At 24.7% G+C, this 10497-nt stretch overlaps 1 protein-coding gene across 1 annotated transcript; it reads right to left on the bottom strand.

Moving 5' to 3' along the window:
- Positions 1 to 373: 373 nt before the first annotated feature.
- Positions 374 to 962, bottom strand: LOC126266283 (uncharacterized). Its single transcript, XM_049969965.1, has one exon. It carries the CDS (start codon positions 960 to 962, stop codon positions 429 to 431), a length of 534 nt encoding a protein of 177 aa, XP_049825922.1. The 3' UTR covers positions 374 to 428.
- Positions 963 to 10497: the final 9535 nt, after the last annotated feature.

Raw genomic sequence — 10497 nt, 5'->3', positions numbered from 1 at the left:
AAAACTGGGTCTGTAATACAGTTTGAGAACTTATTGATTTGGAGTTTTGCAAGACAAATCCCAAGATCTTGGAAGCTGATGTAAAAACTTCCATTATTTGCGATACAAATGATAATTCGTCATCAAATAAAACGTCCAGTCCTTTACAACAATCCTTCCTCACCAGCACGCATCCATTTATGTTGTATGGAAATTTGACTGGCAATTTACGTTTGGGGTAACTTACAATAAAGCATTTCTTTACATTTAGCTGGAGGTTATTACTTAGACACCATGCCACCAAAGTGTTAATATAACTTTGTAGAGTAAGGGCTTGTACGACAACAACAAACAACAAAATCTATTAAAGGTGAGAGTTAGTTTTAAATTTAGCAATAAAACAATTACTAAACAATAAAATATTTATAAATAAACCTACAGAAAATAATCTAATTCCTCACTGGAGGAAGTGCAGCTTGAGCCTCCTGGAAGGCCTTCAAATGAGCGGCCCTAGCCGCAGCAACTTCCGGCACTTCCCCAATGGGGCTCCTGGGAATCTCCTCGGAAAACTGGGTGAACTGAGGCACCACCTGTGCCTGGGGCTGAAGTACCTGCGCCTGTGGCTGCACTACTTGCGGTTGTACGTGGTGATGTTGATGCACTGGAATTTGCGGTACCAAATTTGGTTGCGTCCTATATCTGTCTTCCGGTGGCAGAACGGGAAGCACGGCTAGAACTTGACTGTAAGCTTTGTCGAGATGCGCTTTGGCGGCAGCCACTTCAGGTGTGTCCTGGGGAGGGATGCCGTTCACGTGGTTGGCGAGCGGACCTGTCCATATTGGTCGAGTGGGCTCCGTTGTTGTGTAAGGGTCGAAAGGCACGAATTGGCTGGTGGCCAAAGCTAGGCAGCTGCTAAGGAAAATCTGTAGAAGAATTATTAGACTTTTTTTTATTTTAGCTTGGTGACTTACTAGTGTGTTCATTGTGATGGATAAAAGTGTTGTGACTTTAAAACCGTGAAGATTCGAATTTAAAGCAAATTTGTCCATTAATGTATATTTAATGCTTTAGAAATATTTCTATACTTAATTGTAAAACTGATGTTATTGCTTATTAGCAACATAATTGCTAAACATAATGATGTAATATTATTGCAGTATAAATAAAGAACGAATAATTTTTGAAAAAAAATTTCATAAATTATACCTGACATTTACCAACCTCAAAAAAGGCCAGAAGAATCATTAAAAAATGATGTTAGTGTTCGTCTTTCCATACCGCCTTTTAAATAATAAAAAATTAAAATTAAATTGTTCATATTCACATAGATAAATAATTTCATTAATTTTAGTGCCCTACAAATGAAGAACATCCGTATTAACGTTTATTAAATAACTTTTGTACAATGTTTCTAATGGATTACTACTAAAATCCAATGTTGTGATATTAATATCTCTTAAACAAAACGGTTCAGTGGCAGTTATTTCATTCATATAAAATCTTATAACACAAAAATATTTTGTTCCCATGAAGTCAAAAGAGTTATTTTTTAATATTGCTAATGTTATTGTCTTAACATTTATATTATAAAGCGTGTAACTATATAGGGATTTGATAAAATTTTGCGTTATGATTATGTCTACAACATTGTAAATTGTAAAAAGATATGATCCCAGTTCTCTTATTTCACAACATGTAAAATTGTACGAATGTTCTTCATAATTATTTTCAAAGTCAGTACATAATTTTGGAATATGTATTTTTTTATGATAGTTTCTCTCGTGTCTGTAGGATACTTCAGTGTATTTAGAATTGTACAAATTTCATTTTTGCAAGGACCAATCAAAATTAATAATAACCACAATTTAATTTTTATGAATTTTAATAAAGTAGTATAGATGTATCAGTTAACATGGACTTATAAGTTTTATACCCAATTTTACGTAATAATGTAACTTTAAAAGACAAACTTTATTGTGGGTGATACTAAAGTGGTTGCTTAAGTGAAGAAAGAAATTTGAAAGTTACGGAACACATTTTTTATCATCGAAAAAATCAATGGAAATTCATTGTAAAATATAAAATTGTTAATTTTAGATATAACATAACATTGCACGTTTGATCTTGTGAACGATTACATATATTTATAGACTAAAGAATTGTTTCAAAACTAACAGAATTAATTTGGTGACGAGGAAAAAAAAACTTTCAACAGTTAAGTTATCTTATAGATAATAAGTATTATCATAATATTTCCAAAAGTTAATTGCAAGAGTTTGATTACTACATTAGTGCTTATTAGTAAAAAAATACAAGAATTCCACACCTATTACTAAATATTATTGATGTTACTTAAGTTATATATAAGAAAAACACAATAATATAATAATGTGAATAATTTTTTATAATACCATGTTTTTGCTTATTTCTCTAAAAATCTTTTAAAAATTATGACTATAATAGTAACATTTATTATGCCCAAAAAACTCGCAAGGAAAAACCAAATGACCATATTAAAAGATGATAGTGAACAAGTCTCTTCCTTTGCTTTTAAATAATAATGGTTAAAATTAAATAGCTCATATTCACATAGATAATTTAATTCATTAATTTTTGTTCCTTGTAAATATAGAATATTTGTGTAAACATTTATAAAAGAACTTTCATTTAGTGAATTTAAGGGGTTATTGTCAAACATCAACATTGATATGTTAATATCTTTAAAGCAAAACGGTTCAATCACAGTTAGTTCATTCGTAGAAAAGTGCATAATTTTAAAATTATTTGATTTCATGAAATGAAAAGAGTTGTTGCTTAAAAATGATAGTTTATTATTTTGCATATAAAATTCGTTTAAATGTATCAACTGATTAAATGCCTTAGGATTTAATATTTTAATTTTGTTATTTTGAAGTGACAGATAAGAAAGATTTTCCAGACTTAAAAAAGCATTGTCTTCTATAGCTTCAATTTCATTACTAGTCAATACTATCCTGTCAACATTAATTTTATAAAATGTATAACTGTATAAGGTTTTAATTAAATTTTGAGACATCATTATCTCTGTAACTTTATATTTATTAAAAAGATGTATTCCCAATTCTTTTATTCCACACTTTATAAAACCATATGAATTAATGTTATTATAAATTTCAATATTGGTACATAATTTTGGAATTGGCACATTTTGTATGGTAATTTGCAGCAAATCCGTTGAATAGTTTAATGTGTCTAGAAATGTACAGATTTCACTTCTACAGTATCCAATCAGGATTAATAATATCCAGAACTTCATTTTAAAAGACATGATTTCGTTGTACAATAAAATTATGTCGAGTTATTTTATTGTTAAGTATAATTATAGTGAATTATGTGTAATAATGTAACTAAAAGTCAAACATTATTATGAACATAATAATACAATAATTGCTGAAATGAATAAACTTTCCTTATGAAAAACTAATTTTTATTATGATCGTTTTAATTTACAATCAATGAACGGATAATTAAAATTATACTCATTATTAAACATCAATGAATATTAAATTTTACTGAAAGTTTACACATATTTTAATAATATTTTACAAACTATGGTCACAACAACAGTACTTATTATCCCCAAAAGAAATATTTCAAAAACAAAATAACCTACAATAACAGAAGAATGTTTTCGACATTTTTCTTTTAATTTAGAAGAAGGAATATGTTCATATTCACATATATGTAAATCTTCGATAATTTGCTTGTCCCGCAAATAAATAAATCCAATATTAACATTTTTAAATGAAGTTTTATTTAGAGCTTCTAATGAATTATTACTAATATACAACATCTTTATGTTAACATCATTAAAACAATGTGATTCAATCGTAGTTATTTCATTCATGGAAAAATCTATATCTGTAAAGTTGTTTGACCCCATAAAATGAAAAGTGTTCTTTTTCAATATTGATATTTCATTATTTTGGACAGAAAATTGAGTTAAATGCGGCAACTGATGAAACGCAGTAGGGTTTAAAACTTTAATTTTATTATTTTCGAGTGAAATTGAACTAAGATTGTGCAATTTAAAGAAAGCATTTTCTTCTATACTTACTATTCCATTGGTGCTTAAAACAATGGAATAAACATCAATCTGATAAAATGTAAAACTGCGTAAAGTCTTGATTGAATTAAGATGCATCACAATATTTCTAACAGCATAATTTTTAAACAAGTTTGTTCCCAATTCCTTTATTTCGCAACGATTAAATATGTAGGTGGGATTTAGCTTATAATTATTTGTAATTTGTTTATCTGTGCATAATTTAGGAATGCTTACATTTTCTATAACAATATTCGGAGGCACTAAAGAATAATTTATTGTGCTTAAAAATGTACATCTTTCACTTCTACAGTAACGAATCAAAAACAACAATAGCATGAATTTCATTATGATAAATTATAAAGTGAACTGAAAAATATCTACTGTATATTATTGTCTCAATATACAAATAGCATTCAGAAATAAAATATATTGAAGCACATTTAAAGTCAATTTGTACTTTAATGGGTTTCATAATTATGAAACATTTTTATATTTTTTACAACACATTTCAACCTTCTCAACTATGTAAATAAGAAAAATGCCCTATTCATTTTCTAATTTAAATGAATTCATATAGAATAGCAAGTAATAACTTAGTAACTAAAAAAATCACTAAATTTTCTAACCACTGTTCCCTAACTGTTAACTTATGGCTAAATAATTGTTCATTAAAAATAACTACTGCCATAATATTTATATATATATATATATATATATATATATATATATATATATATATATATATCTTTTTAATATTTCAGAACAATTTCCAATATTTAATTGTTGTTAACTGAGATGAGTAGAATTGAGTAGTTTTAGCAATCGAGATTTCTGTACTCGGGAACTTGTAGGAATCGAATTGTCCGAGTACCGAGTACAAAATTACCTATCTATTCCTCTCTCCTAACCATAAACTCGGCATGTTCGGGCAGTCATTCATTTACTCGAGTTTCACCATTAGTGGTTTTTATTAAAATTATTGGTTATTAGGGAAAATATTACAGGAATTTCAGATCTATTATTAAACATAATTAAATTGTACATAGAGTGAGTAATTCTAAAAATCGTGTTCTCTGAACTTAAGTACACGTACAATAATATAAGTAATTATTATTTTGAAAAAGTAATTCAGAATGGAAGTAAATTGATATAATAAATATATAAACACGTTAAAATTATACTAAAATTTTACTATACACCTTTTACAAATTATAACTACAAATATTATATTTATCACACCCAACAAAGTCAGAAAAAAATAAAAAAAATGCGTCTTAAAAGACTTTGGTGTACATGTCTCCTTATCAGATTTTAAATAATAATTGTTTAAAATGAAAATATTCCTATTCACATAGATGATTCACATTAATTTCTGTATCCTGCAAATAAAGAATATCAATATAAACATTTATCAAAGAACTTTTGTTAAGTGTTTTTAATGGATTATTATTAAAAGTCAATATTTGTATGTTAATATCTCTAAAACAAGGCACAATCACAGCTATTTAATTTGCACTAAAGTCTATATATTCAAAACTTTTTGATTCCATGAAGTAAAAGGAGTTGTTTCTTAAAATTGATAAATTTATTATTTGTTATATAAAATGTATTTAATTGCTTCAACTGGTTAAATGCTATGGGATTTAATATTTTAATTTTATTATTGGTTAGGTCAATACGATGTTTCTACAGGTTTAAGAAAGCATTGTTTTGTATAATTTCAATTTCATTATTAATCAGGGTAATTATCTCAACATTGATATTATGAAACATATAGCTATATAAAGTCTTAATAAAATTAAGAGACATAAATATAAATCTTACATTAATTTTTTTTTATAATATAAATATCCAGTTCTTTTATTCGACAGTTTTTAAACTCATATAAATCAATTTTATTATCAGTTTGAATATCGGTATATAATTTTGGAATTGAAACATTTTTTATATAAACTGATGTGTACTCTGCATACTCTATACTGCTTAAAAATGAAATGTAAATTTCATTTCTGCAGTATCCAATCAACATTAATAATAATAATAACAACATCATTTTATAAGAATATTAAGAATAATAAGTACTGTTTAACCACAAGTTAATAATAATTATAATGTAACAAAATTCATGAACGGCAGTAAAACAGTAGTTAAAATGAGTAAACTTCCCTTATGATAAACAAATTTTTATTATAACCATTAATTTTTTATTAAATTCTATGCTATATAAAGTTAGTTAAGTTATACTTAATTAAAAATCAATAAATATTCAATTTTGATGAAATTTTAAATATATTTTAATAATATTGTACGAGCTACGATTACAATAATTACTTATTACTTTCAAAAGTCTTATTTGGAATATAATATAACCTTTAATAACTGGAATATATTTTCGACATTTGATTTATTAATTTAAAATAAGAAAAACGTTCATATTGATAGACATGTGTAACTAATATTTGTTTGAAGTTAATAAGTGCTTTATAATAATAAGTGAAGCGAATTAAATTAAAATTTCATTGTGCTGAAAAATGTTCATTTTTATAATATCCAATATAAAAAAAATGATACTATAAAATTAATACAATATAAAATTCCAATATTAAATAAATAAATAAAAAAATTTAGAAAATATATACTTCAATATTGTCGTTGTTTAATTATCAAATATTAAATTAAATTAATTAAAAAGTAACCATTTCGTTTCTTAACATTTTTTAATTAATTTAAACTATGGTTATAATATAACACCCACATTTTTTACAGGACCCTACTGTAACAGTAAAAACTCACGAAGTGTCACAACTTAACTTAAAGAGTTAAATTATTGTTTGGTTTTTAAATATAAGTACTGCTTATATTACATATATTCAAATCACAATAACATAAAATTGATACGATAAATATAAAATCACGTTAATATTTTATTTATAACATTATACATATTTTGCAAATTATAACTATAATTGTAATATTAATCACGCCTAAAAGAATCGTGCAAAAAGTCAAAAAAACTGTCTTTATAGACTTTGGTGGACATGTCTCAATACTAAATTTTAAATAATAATTATTTAAATGTAATTGTTCATATTCACATAGATGATGCACTTCGTCAATGTCTGTTTTGTTCAAGCAAAGGGTATATATATAAACATTCATAAAAGAACTTTTATTTAGAGTTTTTAATGGATTATAATTAAATACCAAAAATGATATGTTAATGTTCCTAAAACAAAACGGCTCAATCACAGCTATTTCATTTTCACTAAAGTCTATATCCATAAAACTTTTTGATTCCATGAAGTAAAAGGAGTTGTTTCTTAAAATTGATATTTTATTATTTCGTATAAAAAAACTATTTAAATGCTTCAACTGGTTAAATGCTCTGGGATTTAATATTTTAATTTTATTATAGGTTAGTGAAAGATGATAAAGTTTTTCCAGGTTTAAAAAAGCCTTGTTTTGTAAAATTTCAATTTCATTACTATCCAGACTAATGGACTCAACATTGATGTTATAAAACGTATAGCTATATAATGTCTTAATAGAATTAAGACTCATATATATCCTTGTTACATCATAATTTTTAAAAAGATAAATATCCAATTCTTTTATTCCACATTTTATAAAGCCATATGAATTAACTTTATTATCAATTTGGGTATCGGTACATAATTTTGGAATGGAAACACGTTCTAAGATTATTTCCTGAAAGTCTCTTGAATAATTTAAACTGCTTAGAAATGTACACATTTCATTTCTGCAATATCCAATCAAGACTAATAATAACCACAACTTCATTTTAAGAAAATATTATAGATAATGTACAACTACGCCGCGTTATAGAATACTCAAGTACAATACAGTCAATTCAATGTAAGGCAATTCAAAGCATATTATATGTGGCAGTAAAAAAGTTGTTAATATAATTTCCTTATGAAAAACACATTTTTATTATGATTCAATTCAATAATAATTTTAATAATTCAACTTCAATAATTTTAGTCTCATAAAAATAAATAAATTTAACATTGATAATTTTACTGCAACTTTTATTCAATGTTTCTAATGAATAATTGTCAAAATAAAAATAAAATGGGTTTGGCATAAACATCAATATTATAAAATGTAAAACTATTTAAAGTTTTGATTGAATTATGACAATTAATAAATACAATTATCATTTACGTTACATATAATCAGAACACAATTATACATAAACTAAATACCAACAATGTTAATATATCTAAAATAAAACGGCTTTCAAAAAATTTGATTCTATGGTCTCACAAAATTAGATTAATTTAAACTACTTGAAGAATTAAAATCACAAAAATAAATACAAATAATATAGTTTCGCCATTAGTGGTTTTTATTAAAATTATTGGTTATTAGAGACAATATTACAGAAATTTCAGATCTATTATTAAACATAATTAAATTGTACATAGAGTGAGTAATTCTAAAAATCGTGTTCTCTGAACTTAAGTACACGTACAATAATATAAGTAATTATTATTTTGAAAAAGCAACTCAGAATGGAAGTAAATTGATATAATAAATATATAAACACGTTAAAATTATACTAAAATTTTACTATACACCTTTTACAAATTATAACTACAAATATTATATTTATCACGCCCAACAAAGTCAGGAAAAAAATAAAAAAATGCGTCTTAAAAGACTTTGGTGTACATGTCTCCTTATCAGATTTTAAATAATAATTGTTTAAAATGAAAATATTCATATTCACATAGATGATTCACATTAATTTCTGTGTCCTGCAAATAAAGAATATCAATATAAACATTTATGAAAGAACTTTTGTTAAGTGTTTTTAATGGATTTTTACAAAATTCCAATATTGTTATGTTAATATCTCTAAAACAAATGAGTTTTTTCTTAAAATTGATATTTTATTATTTCCCATCAAAAAATTACTTAAATGATTCAACTGATTAAATGCGCTGGGATTTAATATTTTAATTTTATTACCTTGAAGTGAAAGATGAAAAAGTTTTTTCAGGTTTACAAACGCATTGTCATTACCATTTAGTCTAATTATCTCAACATTAATATTATAAAACGTATAGCTATATAAGGTATTTATATAATTATCATACATACGTATCTCTCTTACATTATAATTTTTAAAAAGGTATATTCCCAATTCCTCTATTCCACAACTTACAAAATCATAGAAATTAATTTCTTTGTCTATTTGAATATCGGTACATAATTTTGGTATGGAAACATTTTTTATAGTAACTTCTGGCAAAAATTCTTTTGAATAATTATAATTTTAAAAAATATTATTATATATTATATAAATTATAATTTTTAAAAATATAAATATCCATTTATTTTATTCCACAGTCATAAAACCCATATGAAACAATGTTATTATTAATTTGAATATCGGTACATAATTTTGGAATGGAAACATTTTTTTAAAAAACTGCACCGTAATTTGCATACTCTATACTGCTTAGAAATATACAAATTTCATTTCTGCAGTATTCAATCAAGATTAATAATAACCACACCTTCATTTTAGAAGAACATTGTAGGTAATGAACAACCACGCCGATTTATATAATACTCAAGTACAATTAGAGCCAATTTTGTTTTAGTAATATTAATGAAATTCAATCCGTATGATATGTGGCAATGAAATAGTTGTTAAAATGGATAAGCTTTCCATGTAAAAAAACACATTTTTATTATGATCACTAATTATTATTAAATTATAAAAAATATATAATTAGTTAATTTTATATTTTATTAAAGATTAATAAACAATCAATTTTAAAATTGAAATTTCAAATTTAATAATACTACTTATTATTATGAGATAACAGGAATATATTTTGGGCACTGCAGTCGTCAATTTAAAAGAATATTCACAGACATGTACTTCAATAATTTTAGATTCTCAGAAATATATACATTTATAAAAGAATTTTTGTTAAGTGTTTTTAATGGCTTATTATTAAAATTCAATATTTCTATGTTAATATCTCTAAAACAAAACGGCTCAATCACAGCTATTTCATTTTCACTAAAGTCTATATATTCAAAACTTTTTGATTCCATGAAGTAAAAGGAGTTGTTTCTTAAAATTGATATTTTATTATTTTTTATATAAAATCTATTTAAATGCTTCAACTGGTTAAATGCTTTGGGATTTAATATTTTAATTTTATTATTGGTTAGGTCAATATAAGAAAATTTCTCCAGGTTTAAGAAAGCATTGTTTTGTATAATTTCAATTTCATTATCCATCAGGATAATATTCTCAACATTGATATTATGAAACGTATAGCTATATAAGGTCTTAATAAAATTATGAGACATATATATCTACATTATAATTTTTAAAAAGATAAATATCCAATTCTTTTATTCCACAGTCATTAAACACATAT

This window comes from Aethina tumida, chromosome 7 (genome assembly GCF_024364675.1).
Source record: "Aethina tumida isolate Nest 87 chromosome 7, icAetTumi1.1, whole genome shotgun sequence".
NCBI classification, from domain to species: domain Eukaryota; kingdom Metazoa; phylum Arthropoda; class Insecta; order Coleoptera; family Nitidulidae; genus Aethina; species Aethina tumida.
The sequence above is the reverse complement of the archived record's forward strand: the minus strand, read 5'-3'. Positions and strand labels throughout refer to the sequence as shown.

What these genes read in the sequence shown, in the direction of transcription:
- LOC126266283 (XM_049969965.1), bottom strand. Translation starts at nt 962, where the DNA reads ATGAACACACTAGTAAGTCACCAAGCTAAAATAAAAAAAAGTCTAATA.